At 41.8% G+C, this 24271-nt stretch overlaps 1 protein-coding gene across 4 annotated transcripts in view; it reads right to left on the reverse strand.

The window, feature by feature from the left end:
- Nucleotides 1-14952: 14952 nt before the first annotated feature.
- The window catches only part of MAGI1 (membrane associated guanylate kinase, WW and PDZ domain containing 1), a 630558-nt gene continuing 621239 nt past the window's right edge, over nucleotides 14953-24271 (reverse strand). For 2 of the 4 annotated variants that reach the window (XM_058562564.1, XM_058562553.1), the window contains exons 23-25: nucleotides 22534-22672; nucleotides 20453-20541; nucleotides 18429-18546 (exon numbers count right to left, since the gene is read on the reverse strand). In XM_058562564.1, coding sequence (XP_058418547.1) covers nucleotides 18490-18546; nucleotides 20453-20541; nucleotides 22534-22672 — 285 coding nt within the window. In that variant the 3' untranslated portion in view covers nucleotides 18429-18489. Of the gene's footprint in view, nucleotides 18547-20452; nucleotides 20542-22533; nucleotides 22673-24271 lie in introns of all 4 variants that reach the window. The other 2 variants (XM_058562542.1, XM_058562531.1) reach the window with 1 other exon arrangement.

Consider the following 24271-nt stretch of genomic DNA (forward strand, 5'->3'; position numbering starts at 1 on the left):
AGCTAACATCCGCCAATCCTCCTCTTTTTTTGCTGAGGAAGAGGGCCCTGGGCTAACATCTGTGCCTATCTTCCTCCACTTTATATGGGACGCCGCCACAGCATGGCTTGCCAAGCAGTGCGTCGGTGCGCGCCCGGGATCCGAACCAGCGAACCCCGGGCCGCCGCAGCGGAGCGCGCGCACTTAACCGCTTGCGCCACCGGGCCGGCCCCCAGAAAGTAGATATTTTAGACTTTGCAGGCCATCCAGCCTCTGTCAAAGTTATACAACCCTACCATTGTGACACAAAAGCAACCATAGATGATATGTAAACAGCTAAGTGTGACTGTGTTCCAGTTTGTGATATTTGCAAAAACTGGCCATGGGTGAGATTTGGCACCTGGGCTGAAGTTTGCCCAGCTCTGCTCTGTAGGATTAATCTCTTTGAGATGACAGCCAAATCATCTGTGGAGTGACTTCCACGTATACAATATAGCCCATATTGAGCAGTCATTTAGAATACAGCCTCCGAATCCACTGAAAATCTGTAGTAACACATGTAGATAGAACTACAATATCTTTTCCGTTTAAATTTTATGTTAGGAACTCATGTGTTTGTAATTACAATAGAAGAGATATTTGGTAGCATATCAGCTATATCAATCTATTACTGCAATGAAGCTATACAACAAATCACCCCAAAATTTAGTGTCTTAAAACAGTAACCATCTGTCATTTCTCCAAAGTCTATGGATCACCTGGATGGTTCTGCTAATTGGGCCTGGTTTGCTGATCTTGCCTGGGCTTGCTCCTGTGTCTACAGTCAGCTGGGGGTTTGGCTGGGCCTGGCTAGACTTGGATGGCCTTCACTAGGATGACATGGTTCTGTTCCACATGGTCTCTCATCCTCCAAAACACTCTCCAGGGCTGGTTCTTATGGCATGGCTAGAGTCCAAGCATGAACAAGAATCATGCAAGAGAGCAAGTGAAGTGTGCAAGACCTCTTGAGTCTTAGGCTCTAAACTGTTGTGCCACCATTTCTACTAATGCCACCATTTTTACATTCTTTTGGCTAAAGCAAGTCACAAAGTTGGCCCAGAATCATATTCAAATGGAACTATAAACTTTCAGGACAAAAGAAATGAATACAGAGAGACCATTAATTGGGGTCATCAATGCAGCCTGTCTACCACTGTGGCCACTCCAGTACCAGCTCATTAGAGGCACACTTTGTCAGCACTGGAACACCTCGTGGTATCACTTAAGCAGGGGAAGAGTAGGAGAAATCAATTGATTCAGATTCTTTGAAAATCTATGTTCCAATATATCAAATTTTTAGAAGAGCTGAAAGACGGCATTGCTTATTTTCCTCTATTTAACCATGCTTAAGAGAAGTATTTTATAATTTCAAGAGTGATTGCCATAGGATATACCTTTCCCCCAAAGTTAGGACTTAGAGACAAGAAGTCTTAAGAAGTAAAACAGCACCAAAATACTCTGCTGGATGGGCAAACTCGAGGAAAAAAATCCAGAAAACAAAAAGCCTGTCAGGAAACAAAAACACAGAGCATTGTGTTCCCCGCACCTTCATCCAGACGGTCCTCCCATGGGCACAGGATGCTTTTTATTTGTCCACTTTTGAGTGGTTTGGACAAAAATCTTCCACCAGGAAATCAAATCAAAGATGTTTCACTTCTTTTGTAGCAAGCTCCATGGGAACTTTATTCATTCAAACCCTTTGGTTGCAGGTAACAGAAACCAACTTGAGCTAGCTAAGGCATTTTCTTTTAAGCTTTATAAGGATACAGGTTGTCTCTCAGAACCCAAGGGCAGAGACGCGGTTGAGCTTCAGGAAGAGGTGGAAAATTAGCCAAGACCCAAGATAGTTCTCTAATTTTCCCATCTCTTCTTGCTTTATTTTCCTCTCTCTGCAGACTAGCTTTTTCTGTTACTTAGCCCATGTGGTAGACAATATGGGGTGGATATGGCTGTCCCTTTGTTCCTATGTTTTCTTTTTCTCAGCTCAGACTGAACTAGAATGTCTAACTCCTAACTCCATATTCCTGAGAGAGTGGATTTTATTGGTCCAGCTTGGGTCATACAGCCACTCTGGTCCAATCATCTATAATGAGGGTTAGAGACCATACACATGGTTCCCAGGGTCTCCAGTTCTGTGTGTGAAGGAGACACTTAAGGAGTTGTTGGGAGTTACAAAGGCATACCCCAAAAGCACTTATGACAGCAATTGTTCCCAGCTTTAGGAATGATGAGGAAATAAGCAGAATAAGGAGGAGGAAAAGCAATCAATCATGTGATATCATTCAAACCCTCTTGATCTGTGCAGTCCTCCAATTCTTTGTTTTCCTATTCATCAGGCACAAATGGCTGTTAATGATCTAACCCTGAAAAAAGACTACTAAGAGTCTAGTACTGTCTTAGTTTGGGGGCCCCCAGCAACAGACCCTGAGTCAAGGATTTGAGGGCAAATAGTTTATTTGGGAGGTGATCCCAGGAAATGCCAATACAGGAGTGAAAACTAGACAGAGACCAGAAGGAACCAACAAATGTGAGTTAACGAGCAAATTACCATTGTGGACAACTGATGCTTAATCCTGCTGGGGAACTCGGAGAAACAGAGTAGATCCTACACCCAAGGCTTGTCAAGCATTGTCTGAGGGTGCTGGGGTTGGGATGTTGAATTCCCTGGCACTGCTAGCCTGCTGCTTACATGATAAGAACTGGCTCCACTGGCCGGAGAAAGCTCACAGTCTTCAAAATTCAGGTTCTGGCCATTGGAAGTCCAGCTGGTGTGCACGGAAATGGTTGCCTGCCCTAACCAGCAGGGGGAGTGGGTGTGAGGAAGTAGGGATGGGCCACCCAGGCAGATAAGGGACAAGATCTGACCTACTTCTAACAAGACCCACACTAGAAGGGGGAAAGTATGGAAGCAGTGAGACCAACTAGAAAGCTATTACATTAATCCAGGCTCAAGAGGCTGGCATCTGGAAAGAGCATGAGCAGTGAGGATGGGGAGAAGTGGTTGACAGCTGGTAAGAGTTATAAGGAAGAGTGTACAGGAATTACTAAAGTGACAAGGATGACTCCAAGGTGGGATTTTTGTTTGTATTTTGCTTTGTCTTGCTTGGCCTTGAATGAGTAGAATTTTGTTGGGAAGGCATTCCAGGCCAAGCAGTAGCCAAGGTGTAGGCGAGGGCCAGGACGTGATGTCTTGTAAGACTGGGTGCTTGCAGCTCTGGTGGTGAGGTAGCTGCTGGAAGGTTAGGTCGGGGTCTGATTCTGAGGGGCACACACTGCCTTGTCTTCAGCAATGAGTGGCCCTTGAAAGCTTTTATAGGGAAGAGTGACATAATGAGATCCGTGTTTTGTAAGGTTATTTTGGCAAATCATGGAAATCAGTTTATCAGAGGAAAGAATATAGAGGCCAAGGGGTCCAGTTACAAAGCTAACATAATCCTGAAAAAATGAGAGGAAGAGGGCAGACATGAGGCAGAAGCATCAGCAAAGAAGCAAGGAGAAAGATTTGAGAAGCACGTCAAGATTGCAGAGGAAGAATCAGAAAAGCTAGTGATTGGATGTGGGGCTGGAAGAGAAAGAACTGGGTCAAAGAGGGTTCTGAGGTTTACCTCCCTGGGTTGACAGGGAGGATGGTGAAGCTTTTCTCTGAGTAAAGAACGCAGGCAGAAAGGCAATTTAAAGAGAAATCACTTTCTCTTCCATAGGGTTGTCAGATAAAATGTACGAGGCCCAGTCATGTTTGAATTTCAGATAAACAACAAATTATGTTTTTAGGATAAGTATGTCTCATACAATTCTTGGAACATACTTATACTAAAAAGTTATTCATTGATTATCTGAAATTCAAATGGAATGGAGCCTTCTGTACTTTTATTTGCTACATTTGGCAACCTTGCTCTTTGGATCTGCCAAGTTTGAGACGTCTGTGGGACATAACATCTCAGTGAGGGGAGAGGTCGAGGCTAGAAGTACACACCTGAGAATCACCTATAGAGGATGATTCATGCCCCTGGTTCTCACACTTGGTTGCACTTTGGAATCACCTAGAGAGCTTTAAAAGAAAAAAACACTGCTGATCAGAGAGTCTGTTTTAATTAGTCTATGGTGCAATCTGACCACTGAGATGTTTAAAAGCTCCCCCAGGTGATTCTAATATGCAGCAAAGTCTAGGAACCACTGATCTAAGTCACGGAAATAGATGAAATCACCAAAGTAGAAAAGAATGCTCAAGATGGTTCCCTGGGGAGCCATCAGTGTCTAAAAGGTACAAAGGAACAAGGAGACTACAAAGAGGGGCAGGGGGTGGAGAGTACAGGTCAGAGGGGGAGGAAGGAAACACCAAAGGCAAAGGTGGCGCATCAAGGAGGGAGTGGTCAGCCGTGTTCAGTGCTGCAGAGAGGGAAGAGAGGGACAGCAGGAAAGTGGCACTGCACTTGTCTATTAAGACAAGTGGCCTTTGTGAGCTCGGGGTCACGAGGAGTCAACGTGGAAGCCAAATTTCAGGGGCTGAGGGGTGTATGAGATGTGGCAGGTGAACTCACCAATGGACTTGTTGGTATTCGTAGGCAAGTCCTTGATCTCGTGTCTCTTTTCCTGAAGAACAGAGAAAATGCCTCTTATCCTACTAGACTCGCCGGGGGACAAAAGGCAGATGGAAATGAGGTGCAGTGAAATTTCTTTTAGCTTGAGGTCTGGAAAGAATACAACACTAACTTTGAAAGAATCCATCCCAGCATCATCGCTTCCCAGCTCTGTGACCGTGGTCATAACAGCAGCCTCTGGGAGCCTCAGTTACCACATCTGTAAATTGGGGATAAGCGTACCTATCTCAATAGGTGTCGTGAGGAGTAGATAGAGTATGCAGCCCTCAGGACAGGGCTTGGAACGTTTTGGCTTCAATTTTCTCCAAACTACAGAAGGTTATACTAACATATGATGATGACGACAATGACAATGGTGATGGTTATAAGAGAAAAAGGAAGCAAATTCCAGATGGGCTAAAAGATCATCTACACAGAAAATAAAGATTTCCCTAATATAGGTTGTGGTTTACTTGAGAGATTTTTAGCAGAGTCTCATAACCATGCTTTCCTCTTTGCGAGGGTGGAGTGGGGAGTAGGGAGGAGGAGGGAAGAGACAGAATGAATGAATGAATACGAATGAGAGAACACGCCATTTCTCTAATGTACTTATTGGTGTTTCAGAGGTAATACCTTGAAGTCTTCTATCACTACTAAGAGATTTTAATTTCCCTTGGGGATGTTTTTTCTCTTCATCTCACAACTAAAAGAGCATCTGAAAACAGCCATCACAAATGAGGTTTGCATCTTTCCACTGTGGGCCACTCCTGTGCCTTCCAATATCCTTCCTCCCAGCGAACTCACTGCTCAGGCAAGTGAGAAGGCAGGAAGGATCAAAGCCTCCGTGATGGCTGAAGACAGCCTAGAACGCCTAATTATAATAGTTAGAACTCCAAGCGGGTTTTTTATCTCTAAAGCACCTTACAAAAGTTCACTAATTCATCCTCATAACACCTTCTGAAGCATGTAATCCTGCTGAATATGTGCCCAAATTTAGGTTGACTGTAGATGTCACAAACTGTTCTCCAAGAATCCTGTGTGTTATGACTAAGATATCTAACAGACTGTTTCAGTGGCAATCTGAAAAAAATTAAAGGAAATTGTTTACTGAGATATCCACTGTTTCAAAGAGACATTCAAATCAGCAATTTTGGAGGAATGCAGGCTTATTTAAAAATGACATCTTCTGCAAAATTAAGATGTCAATATTGTTTGAAATTATTTCCCCAGCTATAAGGCCCCAGCAAATCTCCGTCATTTGGCTTAGAGCAGCTTTGCTCAAGCTCTGCACTACTGAAATTTTGGCTAGATAATTCTTTGTTGTGGGGACTGTCTGGTGCATTGTAGGATGTTTAGCAACAACCCCGGCTTCTACCCACTAGATGCCAGTAGCACCCTATCCCTCCCCCTCCCCTAGTTGTGACAATCAAAATGTCTCCAGACATTGCTAATTGTGCCCTGGAAGGCAAAATTGCCCCTGTGGGTGAGAACCCACTGGCTGAGACGAGAGGTCAAAGTATTTCTCTCCAATATTACACACATCCAGAGGGTCCTTGTAAATTTACCAGGAAAAATAGTATTTTTTTTTTTTTTGTCTTCCCTGGGTCACTATTCTTTGATCTAAATGAACAAAGAATTCCACAGATTTTCCCATGGCATAAAGGGACTTGGGTGTGCATGCACACAGATGGTTCCTAAAGAATGCACAGAATGGCAAACGTCGCATTTTGGTAACTGGATGCAAATCCCCCTGAACAACTATGTCTGGGTAGTGGCTGGAAACGAAGCTGGGGTATCTGCCTGTGGTCTGGAGCTTTTTCAGTCTTCCCAGGTTTCCCACTGGCAATGTTAATTTTCAAGGAAGGCTTGCAGCCCACACAGGACATTTCTGGCCTTGCCTGCCTCCTCCGACTTTGCATCCTCAAATGCCAGATTCTCCCACTTTCTTAGCAGGGAGGGAAGAAGCTGAAAACTCTGTGGGCTAGAGAGGATGAGTAATTGGATATCAGCCTTTTAGAAATCAATCTCTCTCTTCCTTATCCCTCCCCATCTCCATTCTCTCTTCCTTGCCTTCCCACACTCCCCATAGGTGAAGGAAATCTTGGTCTCTTTTAGACCAGGGTGACAAAATCATGCTGCAGTTAAGCTTAAAAAATATGTAAAGGAATTTAACCCATGGCAGATAAAGTTAAAGAGATTAAATAAAGTGTAGTACATCCATACTATTATGTGATGGCCTGAATCAGGTACCCCCAAAAATCCATATGTTGAAGCCCTAACCCCCAGTGTGACTGTATTTGGATATAGGGCCTTTAAGGAGGTAAAGTTGAGTGAGGTCATAAGGGTGGGGCCAGAATCAGAAAGGACTGATGTCCTTATAAGAAGAGACAGAGACACCAGGAGTATGCATGCATAAGGGAAAGACCATGTGAAGACACAGCAAGAAGGCGGCCATCTGCAAGCCAGGAAGAGAGCCCTCACCAGAAACCACCCCTGGCACCTTGATCTTGGACTTCTAGCCTTCACGTCTGTGAGAAAATAAATTGCTGCTGTTTAAGCCACCCAGCCCGTGGTATACTGTTACGGCAGCCCAAGTAGATTAAAACACCATAGAATACTATTCAGTAGTTTTTGAAAAAGAAAATAAAGGCACAAGAATACTCATTAACCTGGTAAGATCTACAAGATATATTAAGTGGAGCAAAACAACACTGCTAAACAATACGTACATTGTCATTCACATGTCATTTTAGGACCCCCCAGACAAAAACTATATACGTATATATGCTTTTATGCATTTGCACATATATAGTGATGTGCTTGGGAGAAGAGCCCCAATTTGACCGTAGTGGTAGCTCTGGGGGGAGACTGGGATTTGGGAGGGGTGTGGTCAGGAAGAGCTTTTATCTTACTATTTGGGTTGTTTTTTTTTTTTTTTTTTTTTTGCTGAGGAAGATTTGCCTTGAGCTAACATCTGTGCCAATCTTCCTCTATTTTTACGTATGTGGGTCCCCGCCACAGCATGGCCGCTGATGAGCGGTATAGGGCCATGCCTGGGAACCAAACCCTAGGCGCCAAAGCAGAGCATGCCGAACTTAACCACTAGGCCACGGGGCCAGCCCTTGGATTATTTTTAACAAAGCTAAAGTAGTATGTATTACTTGTATCATAAGACAAATTAAAAAATTAAGATTTTTGTCTCACCTGCTTTTTCCAGTCTTTTCAAAGCCTGAATCATGTTGTCAGTGACGCCCATACCCAGCCCCTCCTAAAAGCAGCAGAAAATCATAGACAATATGGAATTCTTTCTGCTCTAAATTCTATAAATGGACCAGGCCATTTCCCAACATGTAACCTTCCATGATGTCATGGAGGAAGGACACAAAGGAACAACACCTTCCTCAAAATCCAAATTAAAATTCATTAATAAGAAGGACAATAAAGACATTTTCATTCTTTTGGCATGTGCCTTCGGGGTTTCTAATTCAATTCATTTCAATGGAATTCAGGAAGAGAGAGAAAACAAATTTTTAACAAAAAAGAAGCATGAAACAAAAACAATTCAGACAAAATACACCAAAGTAATAAAAATAAACCCCCATGAAATAGATTTTTAAGATAAAACCGAAAGAGGTTGAGGGGAAAAGACATCATAAACCAGATGGGTGATGTCATAGAGTTCATGACATTGCTCAATAATTTTGCCCATCTATCTAGAGGAAATGTTTTCCTGTGTTACAAGTTTCCAGTAAGACCAGCTTGTTAAAAGAAAGTGACGGACAGCAAAGGTACTCCCAGCCTAAGCAGGCTTTCTATAACCCAGATGTTGGCTCTTGCAGGAAGAATACATAAAACATCTGCTCCTTTGTAAAAAGGAGACCAACACATGATTTTCCCTTCACATATTTGAGGTTACGTTTTCTAGTAGGTTTTAGGATTAAAGAGATGTTGAATGTGGGCTCTTATCACTGCTTTTTGTTGTGGGAGATATTTTAGCAATTGGGTGGTGTCACTTGGTCTCCTGTAAATTGCTCCTTTGGTCTCTCTTTTCTCTCCCAATGGGCATAGGCAGTGGGTCTTTCTCCCTAAGGTTCACATTACAGGTCTTGCTTCTAACTCTTCCTCCCTTGCTACGCTAGATCTTCAGTCCCATGGGTCTTCACCTTTCTCCTGGAATTAAGCTACACTCTCTTTGCCATGAGGCCTTTGCCCAGGTCTCGCTTTCTCTTTGGAAGCCCTTTTGCCCCCTTGTCTGCTTTCTTTGCACCATCCAGACTAAGCTCCCTCTTACAGACACTCATGGGCACCACATATACCTCCCTGGCTCTTACCACAATTTAACTCAATTACTTAATGTCTGTCTGTTCCACTAGACTCTAAACTTCAGGAAGGTTGGGGTTTTTGTTGCATTTATTTGACACTGAGTGCCCAGCACTATGCCTGGAAAATAGTCCTCAGTACGTACTTGCTCACAAACTGCTTTGAACTCAGCTGTATTTTCAGCAGATAATGGAAGGAGTTTCAGTCAACTAAGACATAATTTCCAAGGATAAGTGGAGAATCTTCCTCATAAAATTCCTTCTAGAAGGAATGATTACAGGGAGGGCTGTCCAACTGATGGGTTGGAGAGGCAGATGAAATTTTTACTGGTCTTGCCACACCCGGCAGCCAGTGAAAGAAGGATATGACCTAGTTCTAGATTTCATGACTATTCCAAACGGATTCGAGTTTCCCCTTGTTCCTGGGTTAGGGCTAGTCACGTCAATGGTGGATTCTGCACCACTGGCCTGGATCAATGTTACAGTCTCCTATGTTAATACCAGAGCTTCCAGGTAAGTTTCTTTTATTCCCAGGAGTATTTTCCCAAGAATTTTGTTCTCCTTAAGTTTTAGGGCATGTATGTTATTTCAGTCACAGGACTGTTACATTCCACTTATTCAACCATGACACAATTACTTTTCAGCCCCAAAGTTGTCTGCTAAAAGTAGTCATGGGGGGAAGAAAAGCATCATAAGAAACTTGGAAGAATTTGTTAGAAAATAATCTTTCATCTTCATGACTGTGGACTGCTAATTATTCAATATTCTCTCACTCTCGTTAGGTTTTAACATACCACGTGTCTCATTTAATAAGAGCATTAAAATATTTCTCAGATGAATTTAAATTTAAGTACTCTGGCTAAATCTTAGTTTAAATGATGGTGCTCTGATCTCTTCTTGTTGAGAATGTAGAAGTTTCTCAGTTATCCTTATTAATGAATAAGTTTAGGGGTAACAGGAATATTAAACAGAATTCACAATTGATACATATATGCTCATTATCTTTATATTTGGCTAATAACGTCCTGGAATTCAGAAGTCTTCTTAGTTTAATTTGGGAAAATAATCTCTATCTATCTTTCCTTTGAGCTGCTGCTATACTGCAAACTAAAAAGGGCAACAGTAGACACTAGGAAGAAGAGAGAAAGAAGCAAAGCAGACCCATTCAATCCCACAGTTTATGAGTTTAACACAGATGAAGGGTGTAATAACTGCCTATTAGAATCACCTGGGACCTTTAAAAGAACCAGACCACACCCCAGACTAAGTATATCAGCATTCTTAAAGCTCCCAGGTGATTCCAATGTGCAGCCAAGGCTCTGAACTGTTGGTTTAGTAGCTATACTACACTTGGGTAACTCTCATCTGACGAGATATAGGTCTGTAGCCTGCAAGCACTTTGCTCAAAACAGCTGTTCCCAATGAAAGCACACCCAGTCTCAATAATATCAGTGTCACCAGAAATAAAAAAGAACTAGGAGTCACAATGTATCCCTTCACAAGTATTTAAAATAGAGTACCAAGTTTTACATGTAAGGTTGTTCACTGCAGCATGTTTTTGTGATCCATAAGGGACTAGTTAAATCCATAAGGGACTAGTTAAACAAGTGGTCCACTTCAGAATATGAAGCTACTAAGAGAAAGCAGAAGACCTCCATTTACTGCCTACTACAGGCACCTACTGCAAATACTATCCTGTTCCAGGAACTTGGAATTCATCAGAGTTCAGGACAACAATCCTTGCCCTCGTGAAGCTTACATTCTAGACGAGGCCAGCTACATAATTTGCAGGACCGAGTGCAAATTGAAAATGTGGTGCTCCTTGTTCAAAAATTACTAACATTTTAAGATGGTCACAGCAGAGCATTAAACCAAGCCGGTGGCCTCCTGTGCAGGGCCCCGTGTGACTGCACAGATTACACGCCCATGAAGCCAGCCCAGATTCCCGAGGAGGGAGACAGGTGATAAACAATAAAGATAATAATAAGTACATAAATTATACAGCATGTTAGATGTGGTAAGTGCTGTGGAAGGGAGAAAAGCAGAAGGGAAAACCAGCTGCAATGTTAAATAGCGTGGTCAGGGTGGGCCACATCGCACGAGTGCAATCTGAGCAAAGATTTGTATGAAGCAAGGGAGTCAGTAGTGAGTATTTGAGGAAAGAGCTTTCCAGGCAGGAAGACTAGCTAGAGCAAAGGCCCCAAGTAAGGCTGGGAGGTGCCTGGAGTGCGGCTGGAGCAGAATTGGCGAGGACACGACAGATAGAAAGGAGAGGCTGGATCACATAGGGCCTTATAGCCTACAGTAAAGACTCTGACCTTCCACTTGATATTTTAAGAGTCGCTCTGGGGCGGGCCCCGTGGCTTAGCGGTTGAGTGCACGTGCTCTGCTACTGGCGGCCCGGGTACGGATCCTGGGCGCGCAGGGACTCACCGCTTCTCCGGCCATGCTGAGGCGGCATCCCACATACAGCAACTAGAAGGATGTGCAACTATGACATACAACTATCTACGGGGGCTTTAGGGAGAAAAAGGGAAAAAAAAAGGAGGAGGATTGGCAATAGATGTTAGCTCAGGGCCAGTCTTCCTCAGCAAAAATAGAGGAGGATTGGCATGGATGTTAGCTCAGGGCTGATCTTCCTCACACACACAAAAATAAAAATAAAAATAAAAAAGTTCTAAAAAAACAGAGTCGCTCTGGCTGCTGTGTGGCGTGAAGAAGAATCTTTAGGTGGGCAAAGGCAAAGACGGAGAACAGTAAGGAAGCTACTGCAGTAATCTAGGAGAGAGAAGGGCAGAGAGAGAATGAGAATAAATGAGGTATATGAGATTACATATGAATATATATACACACACATATATATTCTAACATGGAAAACTGTCCACAATATATAAGACAAAGGTACAGTCCATAAAATAGTGTGTACTTAATGGCCCATTTTTTGGCATAAAAACGGAACCTCAAACTATATATATACATTTATATATAAGTAGAAAAAGATCACAAATGTCACAAACCAAGCTGTTAATAATAGTTACTTCTGTGGATTGGGACTGACAGGTGGTAAGGAACAATATCACCTCTTTACATGGTTGAATATTTTATTATAAGTATAAATTGGTTTTGTAAATTAAAAAAGACACTGCTTTTCAAAGTAGGATATCATAGGAGCAGCGTCTCAACACTCAAATATGGGGAATGTCTGACAAAGACTAGATAACGGGCTTCTATAGCTTGAGAAAGATGTGGTTAATCTCAAAAAAAAAAAAAGTGAAAAGATTACAAGGTTTGACACCAGGAACTGAAAAAAAAAAATGGTGGGAATTTGTAAACTTGGAGAAAACCAGGGAGAACAGTAAATGATTGACTTTATCTAACACGAGTAATCGGGTGCGAAGTGTTTTGCATGTATTAACAAAGGCATAGCAAAGAGGAGGTAGCAGGATTTAGGTTGGAAAGAAAATGAATTCTTGTAATAAGAGGATGATAAACATGGGCCTGAAGACTTTTCAGCTATGAACAATCCCGCCTTATCGAGGATGGTTTTTCACGATAAGGGTTGCTGCCCGGACTCACGTTAGTGCCTTATTAGATTCACTCCCGCCCTCCTCTAATCTGCTCTCCTGCTGCTCTGAGGCCATCTTTCTCAAGCTCAAACCTGAGCTGGTCCCCCCCCCACTCCCCCAGCACACATAGCTCACTAGGGCCATTCAACTCTTCAATGGCCTCTTATTACTCTGAAGTCTAAAATTCAGAACAAGGTGGGGCCTAGCCTTCATGGTGTGACCCCTTCCATTTCGGACCACATTCTCTCCCTGGCGTCAGGCTGTCCTTTCCTCTCTCTTTTACCAGTTAACTCCTTCTTTTCCTTCTGGAATTATCACCATCCTCAATTTGGCTAAATCCCCCATTAATTACTCTCATAGGACCCTGAGCTTCTGCTTGGTAGGTGGTTTCTATGTATTTGATTGTTACCCTTCCTCCACCAAACCATAAGCTCTTGAGACCAGGAAGCAGGTGTTTCTAGTCCCACCACGTACCTAGCACAGTCAGTCCTCAGTATGTGTTGAAAGAATGAGTAATTGAGTAACAAGCCTTGCCTATCACACATGTAATAATTAGCAGCCTTTCTGAGCTATTTTCCCTTCAACTGTATGAGCCTATGCGATCAAAGAGACTTTATTCCCTGAAGAATAAATATACTTAAAAGGACAGTGGCCATTGGTGTTTACAGTTCCAGGCTGTGCAGACCAACTTGTTATTTCCTCAAGTGACGTGGCAACGAAGACTTTTCAGTTAGGCGGAAAGGTGATACAGTAAAGGGTAGCAGTCACGTGCAATACTTGAGTATTTACTGTTACCACCTTGCTGAAATCCATTTACTTTCCAAAAGATCTTGGCTGTGCTTTGGATCCAGCAATCACCTACTGCCTGCACTAGAGAAGTAAAACCATACGACACCTGCTCCTGATGAGCACACTACAAAAGACATCGCTGGGTGGAATTCGTCAAAAATTTTTCACAGAAGGCCCACTCTTGCAAAATACCGCGAATAATTTTGTTGGGAAGGGCCCAGCAATGTCATTTCCCTTCTTAGAAGCTTGTAATGACGTGTATTCCAAAAGCACTAGAATCTTATTGTGCTGAACACCCACAACGCTGATGATGTTGCCTGATTATTAAAAAAATCACCTGGAGGAAATTGAAAGGGCTCTTCCTTCCACGATTAATGAAGACCATCAAAGGTGGTCTTGGATTGCCCAGCAGCAGGAAAAATCCTGACAGCTATCATTGAGTCTCAGCACGTTCTTTTTAGTGTGGCTATTTATGGCAGGCAAAGAACTTGGGCAACATAAGGGTTTTACAAATAGCTTCAATTGTCAGTTAAGCCAGGGGCCATTTCTAGATGCCATCTTTAACAAAAGAGATACTAGGAAAGTGAGCACTGTCCATAATTACCACGTTGGTGACAAAATAAAGCAAGATACAGCAAAAGAGATAGACTGTCGGAAGGCCTACTATTAAACACAATACCCTTTTGAATGCCCAGGAATTTAGGTTCTGTAGGAAAACCCTATCTACTAAGTCATACAAAGGAACAATCCAGAAACTGCATGAAGGAAATTGGAAAGTCATTAGAAACTACATGATCACCAAGTCACATGTTAAATCACTCACTAAATGGTTAACTGTTTCATCTAGTATGACTAGTTAGGACTGTTTCTAACTCCACATACACCTCTATCTCCGAAAGTTATATTTTGAGACTACTTTTGTCTTTCACAGCACAGCATTTTGGTTTCATATTTCAAACCAGTGGTAAGTGTAATTACACCTGTGAAGTAGCATGAGCCACTTTGTTCGTTAACTTTATAATTGAAACAGAAGGCCTTCTTCCCCATTTTAATAGAGTGAGAAAATACTTCATTTTGATGCGAAAATAAGCCAGGACAATGAAAAAGTGCAGAATACCTATTGCTTTGAGGAAAATCCTCCTCCTCAAAAAAAAATTCAGTGTCATTTATCAAGGATTTTTCTGATGGTCAGAGGTGTGCTAAGCACTTTGCATTTATTTTTACCAACTCTATGAGGTATGCCCCTTTAAAGACAAGGAAACTGAGGCTTAAAAACAGGTTAAGAAACTTGCCCAAGATCACAGTTAGGAAGTGACAAGCTCTTGGCTTGGCAGGTTTTGCTTTATGACCAGGGTTTCATCCAGTACATGCAGCTCAAACTTTCATGTGCATTCGAACTAGCTGGGGATCTTGTTAAATGCATATTCTGACTCAGTAGGACTAGGGTGGGGCTTGAGATTCTGCATTTCTAATATGCTCCCCAGTGGTGATGAGGCAGCTGTTCCACGGGCCACACTTTGAGTAGCAAGATACTACACTACTGCAGAACCATAATTCCTTCTCTTTCAACAGAATGGTATGACATTTCATCCAGTTGGGAGCTAGACACGCTCACTTGATTCCTTGACCCTGATACATGTGTGACAACATGAAGACAAGAAAGATATCAATCCAGAAGCAATAGTGGTTATGGAATGCATACATTTCCATGTATTTTTACAGTAAAAATGCATTAAAAAATCTTTCACAAAAGAAACTTAAAAAATACAAGTAGGGTGTTGAGTTCTCCCCCCAACATTCTCTCAGGCATCAACTGTGTAATGGGTGGGAGGAGGATTCCTAAATGGTTTGATTTAATCATACAAAATACTCATCCATCATCTCTCATCAAGACATTTACATGAAGTGGGGGATTAGGGAAAGTAGGCTCACAAGAATCAGTCTCCAATTTAAGGTTACAGTAGTTCAGAGAAAACTCTATCTTTCTGCTTAATGCATAGTCCCTGTACAGTACAATATTTCCGAAGCAAATCTGATGTGTGGCACTCAGACAAAACTCACGCCACACCAAAAGTCTTCACGGACTGAGCCAAGCCCAGGTGAGTAGCACACAGATTTTAAAATGTCAAATATCATCTCTGACAACAACAAAGACATCAAGATGTTAACTTCACGACGTACTCCAAAAATCCACCTTGATTTCATTTATTTAAAACTCTAGACCACAACTGAAAGCATCGATCATTTAACATCACAGATTTTGCTGGAAATAGTGAGAGAATTCATAGTCGTGGAGCCATTGGAATAAAATCCCCAAGTTGGCTCTTAGGAAATTAATGAAAAAGAACATCATTATTCAGTTGTATTCTCCCTCAGCCGTACTACTACAGCTCCACGTATGCTTTGTATGGAAAACTTGGATAATAAAAATAGCAGTCACAGACATTTTCCTCCTTTTTAGCTACAGAATGTACATTGTGTCTGTTCCAGGAAAGGAACTTGTTTTGTGCATGTCCACACAACTACAGCTACTCATTCTAATGTTATGTATAAACCCATAAGTCAAATAAAGCTATGAACAATGTAATATTTATATATGCATAGTGTTTTATAAAAAGATTGGCCCACATACTGCTTTTCATCAATACAGAAAGAGCATTAAGTCCATAGCACACTGCAAGAAATGAGTGAAGAACACAGAATGCAAACGAGTGCTTAATAATTCACAAGCAGGCTCTCCATGGAGGAAATGATGATATGCAAACCAACTAAAGCTTTAGAGAATTACTTATATAGTCCCCCATTTTAAAACAGCTTTACATACCTGATTTAGTTTACATTAAAATATATCCCAATGAATCAATTTGTTCCATATTCAGAAATATAAACACATATCACATTCCTCACAGCTAAATTTTTTGTCATAAACTCTCTTTTATACAAGAAAAAAAGGCAACAGATTTCTTTTTAAACAGGCTCTATTAATTACAATTTTTAACTCTGTACACACAATGATTGGCTGGTTTTCTCTGTTTGCTTTTTTTTTTTCCTTTTTCCTTTTTTTTTTTAACAGTACCATGAGAACAACAGTGATTGACTTGCAAAGTTTTGTGTCTGTATGGAAGATGCAAAACAGTACTACGGAAATACACAATGCATTACAAGCAGCGCTTTGCTGTAGTGGTCCAACAGGTACAAGCAAACATTTTGGCTCAGCTAGGCAGTAATCCATTTCAACCACGTCCCGGGGCTACAGCCAACCCAACCGCACCTCCTGTGGGATTGCAGAAGAACGGGTCTTTTTAAAAAGAAAAATCACTATGTTTTGTCCTGCTGTCCAAAAACTCAAAGGACAGGGTCACGAGGGCAGAGGTTTGCCAACTAGACCTGGAACCACTGGGACTGTGTCCTTCTTCCCCCCTTCAATCAGCCTGGAGACTTTCATTACGATTTCACAGGGAAATCGGCATTTCTAAGAATAAGCACTCCCCACCCTCACTTTTTAAAATATCAACAGAGAGCTATCTTCCACCACGGCTCATTCTCTCCTCCCCAATTTGGAAAAGGGCAACCTCAGGCTTATGCTAAAAATGGGGAACAGGCTTTCTGTATTGGGGATTCTTATGGCTCCCTCACACTGGGCACACTGTCCCTCAGTCCATCTACCCTTTAGCCTCCAATCAGACAAGACAACACAGAAGGTGTGTGTTGTCCATTCCTTCTAGTAGTTGAGCAAAGCTGTGATGGCACTGCCTTAATGAGATCTTATTAGATGTTGGTGATGCTAATGAACCTGACCATCTGTGCTTGGGCTGCATTTGGGTAATGGCGGCCAACCTTCTCCTCTGTGCCTTTAGATGGCCAGGGAGAGTACAAACTGTTTTCTGAACCATCTATAACTCAAGAACATAACATTTCTTTGTGCTGTGTAGTTTAGCTATAAATATCCTTCATTTGCCATAGTAGTCTCTACACACAGTTTGCTTAATTTTAGGATCATCAACAATCCTAATCCATCCCATTTCACAAATATAACTTTTGCCTTTTTGCTCTTTTTCCTGTTTTAAGAAAAACTCCTACCTACAGTATAGCACTACATCACTACATAACAGTCTATATCAAATTAATTAAACTTAATCAATAATTTCCCTTACTTAGAGAAAATGATCAACAGCCCCATTTAACCAGGAGAGAAAAAGATTGCCCCAAAAAGGGAACAATTCTTGACAATTCTACAGTTTATGTAGAAACAAAATTTATATCCCTTTGGGGCAGCATTTGGCAAATAATTTCCAAAAAAGTATGCATTTAAAAATACTTTCTTTAATATTATACATCAGGCACAACACTTTTCATATATATTTTTTTCTTATAAGATTTCAAATGCATAAAATGTTTGTTGCTATTCATAGGATTATCAGGTGTCAGATGCTTCATTAGGTAAGAAACTAAATTATTTCAAGTTTGCGACCTTCCTCTTAGAACCTTTGACACGGTAAAGGTTGGAATGTGATTCAGAGTCTCAGATACTGAGGTCGGTGCTACATTCTTTGTAAGGTCGCCTTCTCTGCTCCGGGGGATGTCTGGAACTTCTGCCGGCATCCTGTTTCAGATTCGTCTCTTCCCTTTCTCGGTGGCTGACTTTGTCCTCTCTGTTCCTCTTCTCAAGTGACCGCTCTCTCCTCCGCTCAGGGGACCTTGCTCGTCTCCGGTCAGTTGATTTTGCTCTCCTTTCAGGCGAACTCCCTCTCCTTCGTTCTGGAGATCTTCTCTGATCCAAGAGTCTTTCGAGAGACCTCCTCCGACGGCTGGGTGAGCTATCTCTTCTGCGAGTCGGTGACCGCTCTCGCCTCCTCTCAGGAGAAATCTCTCTTCTCTTCTCATGCTTCTCCCTCCTCTCCAAAGTATTGTCAGCGCTCCGGGTGCCTTCCCTCCGCTTCTCTGGAGATCTTCTCTTGGGGCCATTGGTCACCATCCGCTCAGGCTGTGCATCTCTTCGTCCCTCCACTGCCCGGTCCTTGGGTCGGCATGCCCCGCTGTCGGGTTTTCTAGAAGTTCCGTTCCATGTGTGATGTTCATTGGGTTGTCTGCTATACTCTCTGCTGCCTTTTGGGTCTTTCACGTGTGCCCGCTTTTCCCCATGTTGTGATGATTTGTGAAGATCGGGTGGATAACTGGACTCCAATGATGGATGCTGTCGGCGGTCGGATGGCCCGGCCCTCACTTCCGGAACACCTTGTGGACCGGTGGAGGGGCCGTTCCGGTCGCTGCTGGGGTCTGCGAGGAAAATAAATGAGAGCAACAGTTTGGTACAAAGGACCTTCAGCTCCTGTCCCCACTCCCACACTTGAGATCTCATTAATCACAAAACACACACAACTGTTAAAAGCAGTCAGAATCAAAGCCAACTGAATCTTGGTTAAGTATAACTGCAACTAGTTAGGGTTAAAAACTAGTGCTTGTGGCTTTCAGGGTCTAGCCTATTATTGTCTATACTCAACACACAGATCATTAAAGAACTTATAACATCAGTCATGAGTTTAGTCTTTAAAGACACAACCTGAATAGTCTGTCTAGAAGTATCAAACTTTCCCACCCTAACTATCCCTTGTTTTTCTTTCACCACCCACCAACCCTTCTCCACTGCCCACCCCTCCTCCATCCCCATGAAAAAAAATATTGTTTCCACTAAAGAATACATGTTTTGAATTGCTTAAAAATAACCTGGGCTATTGACTTGGAGGAGCATGAGGGGACTTTCTAGGGGAATGGAATTGGTCTATGTTTTGACCTGGATGGTGATTAAATGGGTGTACACTAAAGTAAAAAATTCACTGCACTGTATACTCAGGCTGTATGCATTTTACTGTATTCAAGGTATACTTCTATTTAAAAAAAATCATCCAGGGAGGTAGGCAAAGGGGATTTTAGAGGCAATGTGTTGGCCAGATGTTGATGATCGGCAAATGTGACATGTAGGTGAGCGTCCATGAAACATTCTCTTTACCTTTATGCATGTTATTCAACTATTTTTTCTAATTTTGTGTAAGATTAAGGAACTGTTTTTAAAATGTGCAATATTCTGACAGATAAAAGGGAGTGGAAGGGAGGTTGTCAGGTACACACGACATTAGATGGGTTCAGATAAAGTCTTTTAGAGGCACTTTTCTTTATGCTATACAAAGCAGCCATGATTACATCTATGAGCTATGGAGACACTGGACTGCTTCTTACAAGGTATCTGCAGATTTAAAAGCAGGGCAGCCCATGAGGGCTCCTATTTATTATTAAACTATTTGAAATGATACTGCAAATGTTTATGTAGCAGCCTGAATATATGAGAGCTCGTTTCAAAACAGGAGCGCCAACAAGTCATACGCTTTATACCACTCCAGGCAAGTCACCTGAAATGACGTGCTGCAGTGTGGTGTGCAAACTGGGATGACAGTCACAGAAGCAAGGTGGGTGCTCTTTAAGGATCTTTCATGAGGCAACAAGGTCAACATTAAGCAGTTTATCTGTTTCATGAGTGATCTCCCAAAACCTTGGGTGGGTTTCAACAAAAGCAGGAATATAGCCCAGAGCAGGGGTTGGCCAACTTTTTCTGTAAAAGGCCAAAGAGTAAATATTTTTGGCTTTACGGGCCACACAATTATCACAACTGCTCCATGGTGCCACTGTAGTGTAAACGCAGCCTGAGACAACAGAGAAGAGAAATGGGCATGGCTGTGCTAATAAAACTTTACTTACAAAAACAGGCTGTAGACAGAGTGTGGCCCTTCCTGGGGTTTGCCATGAGCTAACTGATTCAGCGGGAAATCTCATCTTCCTGGCTAGCCAAGCCCTATCTAGCTGGGTGAGAGCTCTGTGATATAAGCTTTGTTCTTTCTGAATGCTGGGTAGCTACCGGAATTGACACACACAGGTTCTTACCAGGTCTTTTTAAGATCTGGGTGAGGGAAGGTGCTTAGATCTCTATCATAACTGTAACCTTGGGGTTTCTTACATCTACTTTTAAGATAAGGGACAGCAAGACTTCAACAGGGTCAGCGGTGTACTTACAATTCAAAGAACGCAGGGTGCTCAGAATGAATTGCCAAACATATCAAAATAGAGCTAAGCAGAAGCAATGAGGAAATTAGGCCACAGCACAGAAACACCTAGTATTGATTGAGCTACAAACCGTAGTTTGATTATGGCCCATAAGGTAGAAGCAAGCCTCCCCGAGCTTTTCATTTCTCATATATGCAGCGATATTAGGAGGTATCATCGCTGTAGAAGGGAGGGCCCAGCACCAAGAACAGTCAGAGAGAAAGAGAAAGAGAGAAAGAGAAAAAGTTGAACGTTTAGATTCCCTATAACAACGAGGAAAGAAAAAAAATCTGCATTTGTTAACATAGGGCAAAGAGAGTTTATTTGTCCAGACAGTCTAAGGCAACACTCAAATAAGGCTGCAGAGACCGCAATCAGAACAGTGACGTTTTTAGACAGCCATAGAAGGTGACTCGAGAACCCAGACAATGGATGCATCCTTTTTTCTTTTTTTTTCCAAACAACTGGAACAATGACAGGCTGGCATAGGAGAGCATTAACAATAAACAACAAAAGAACAAAGTTCCCTCCCTCCCTCCCCACCCCCAAAGACCGCGGCAGTTAAATTAAGTACAAAAAACTCATTACAAAAATAGCCTCACAGAGAAGCAGGTTCCAATCAAGTCAGAAAAATATTGGAACTTAACATATTATAACCCATTTGTGACTCTAATCAATAAAATTAGAGAGATTTAGTCCAAATGACACATGGAGACATTACAGCAGCACAACCCTGGCATGTTCGACCCTTCTTAGAAAACGGAGTATTTAAATGATCTTTATTTTTAGCCCAAAGAACATTTGTTAGTGTTGGATTTTCATCCTCAGTGCAACAGACATAGGTTTTGAGAAGGTACACAGGTTACTGACGATGACTCTCAAATGAAATATCACATCCAACAGAAGCATAGGGAAGACAGAAAAGGGAGACAATGTTACACAGTTTCAGTGGCATTGATACACCTATCAGAGGTTAAGTACAAGTGCACAGCTGTAACATCTTAATGTGCTCAAAATACCTCCCTGTGGTTGGCCATGTCTAAAGGGGCCTCATCTGATACCCCCCCCCCACCTTGGGCCCATCAAATTTTGCACCTGTATGAATGTCCAACACCTGGAAAGGAGTTATCTTTCTCCTTCAGCTGCATCTGAATTAAGAATCTCATCAAATCCAAAATACAACTGGGAATTGTGCAGAATGACTTTCAGAAAAGAAGGTAACAGATAAATCCCTAATAAAGGGGACCAATGTATATGGGGACCATTCAATCACAGTTTCTATAGAAACTTTTGTAGACCTTTGGTTGGGAAGAAAAGCCCTACATCTAGGGCATAGGTTTTTTTAAATTTTAATTTTAAACAAGAATTCTCAAATAAAATAGGACATAATTATTATAATATATAATATTTTGCCATCAGAACACTAAGCTAGGTAAAGATCATTGCTGTTTACTCAATTCACGTCTATAGATATGACAAAGGAACTCTATGTGTAACCTGGCTTTCCCCATAGGAAAGGTAAAGTAACATGTTTCCCTCATGATGAGCACTGGGAATCTAGTTCATCCTTTATCATTTAAAAACATATGGCTAATACTCAACAGTTTTGTTTGTTTTATAGCAGTGGGCTCAGGTGGTCTGATTCGGGGTAGGGACCAGTGAGGGGACACAGAAGTGTTGTATACAGTGTAAAGGAGGTTAGCAAGGCCTCCCAATCATCTCAAAATTCACGCCTCTTAAATCAAGACATCAAGTAACCAAAAAAGAAAGCAAAAGAATTGTGCCTCAACATCTCACTCAGGAAACCTGCTTTCCTGCTTCTTAAAAGGAGTCTAGTCATTTTGTGCTAACAAGTGGATCTGAGAAACAGTTTGGCACAGTTCAAACAAACATTCCTTCGCTCTTGGTCGGACTAGACAAAATGTTCTCTCTGATTATCAGAAAGGGGGCTATAAAGGTCTTGTTTTAACCATGCCCCAGTCCACGTAAGCAAGCAAAAGGATGAAATGTGTAGAGATTTCAGAACAAGCGAGGCAAATAATTACATGGTGCGAGAGGCTGGTAAGACACTGGTGAATAGGGGAAATAAAAAGACTTTCCTGCTGCAGTTCTGGAGACAAAGTCATGGAGTCATGCCAGGGAAGGAGGGAATGTTTTCATAGTTTGACCCACCATATTCTGGTACCGAGCCGTCTCCTCGCTTCAGAAACAGCCGCACCCTGCGGCCACCATTCTTAATCAGTTCTATAGCCCGAGAATGCTTCATGTTTTTGGTGGTCTCGCCATTGATCTCTAAAATTTCATCACCAATCTGCCAAAGCAAGAGAGACCAAAGTGAGAAGATCACAAAAGGGTTTCACCAGCCATTGAGGTGCTTTATCATTTACAATTCTTTCATTTATTGATTCACCAAATATTTGTGGAGCATGTTCCAGAAAACCTTCTATTGCTTAAGATACAGCAGCGAAAAAAACAAAACTCCCTGCCCTTATGGAGATGACATTCTCATGGGGGAAAGACAACTAACAAGAAAATTAGAAAAATACATGTATTCTAGATAGTGTAAGTGCTAAGGAAACAAATCACGCAGTAAGGGGAGAATTAATTGTGGAGGGTAGGAGGATACGGTAGGCAGTTTCTAGGAGGGCCCCCAATGAGCCCCACCTCCTTGTATTCACACCCTGTGTAATCTCCTTCCCTTTTGAATGTGAGTTGAAATTAGTGACTTGCTTCTAACAAACAGAATATGGCAAATGTGATGAGAAGTCAGTTCAAAGATTATACAATAGTTTTCGCTTCTGTCTTACTTGCCCTCTTTCGTTCTCTCACTTGTTCACTCTGATGCAGGCTGTGAGCTGCCTTACAGAGTTGACGATAAGGAAATGAAGACAGGCTCACGCCAACAGCCCAAGAGGCACTGAATCCTGCCAACAACCCTGTAAGTGAGCTTAGAAGCAAATCCTTCCCCAGCTGGGCCTTCAGATGAAACCACAATCCCAGTTGATATGCTGATAGCAGCATTTACTGGATGTCAGCTACTATTCTAGGCACTGGAGATAAAGGAGTAAACAAGACAGGCCATATCTTTGCTCTCATGGAGCTTATATTCTAGAAGGTAAAAGAGGAAAAGCACTGGCTTTGAAGTTCCAAGTCCTGAATCTGAGTCCTATCTCTTGTTAGCTAAATGATCTTGTACAAGTCCTTTAAGTTCTTGGAGTTCACTTCCTCACCTGTAGAAGGGGATGATAACTACCCATGTCTACCAAGCTTAGGGGGTCAAATCAGATAATACAAGTAAATGTGTCTTGTGAACAACACAGCATTATACAAACCATCATGATAAAGGTATTTCATTCAATCAGAAACTTTTTTAAGTGAGTAAAGACACGGAAAAGCATATCCCATGTGTTTGAAATTTAAACAAAATTAATATGTACCACTGTATATATTCCCTTGTACATGCACAAATTGTGCATGTGTATGCATAAAGGAAGGATATATAAGAAAATGGTATATAGTTTGACCCTGAAAAACTAGATTTTGACTATGTACCATTTTTCATTGTCTAATTTTTAAAAACCACATGCATGGTCTACTTTCTCAATTAAAAAAAAAAGCTTGTTAAAAAATTCAACTTCAAGAAATTTAAAAATCAAGATTGTGTCTTAAGTACAAGTATTAAGTTCCCCACCCTTGGTAGTTTTTTCCTCTTTCTGCTCAGGACCAATTTCATTCACTTTTTTCCTTTCCTGACCCGACTACGTTGATTTCTTTTAATTCATTGCAAATTGCTCCCTATGTGTATGTCTCAATCTGTGTGACCTATGTATAACGAGCAGATGATTTTTCTTTTTTTTCATCATCTAATCTGCCCAGGAGAGCGACACCTTTGTACACAGTCACAGATATT

This window comes from Diceros bicornis, chromosome 2 (genome assembly GCF_020826845.1).
Source record: "Diceros bicornis minor isolate mBicDic1 chromosome 2, mDicBic1.mat.cur, whole genome shotgun sequence".
Taxonomy (NCBI): domain Eukaryota; kingdom Metazoa; phylum Chordata; class Mammalia; order Perissodactyla; family Rhinocerotidae; genus Diceros; species Diceros bicornis.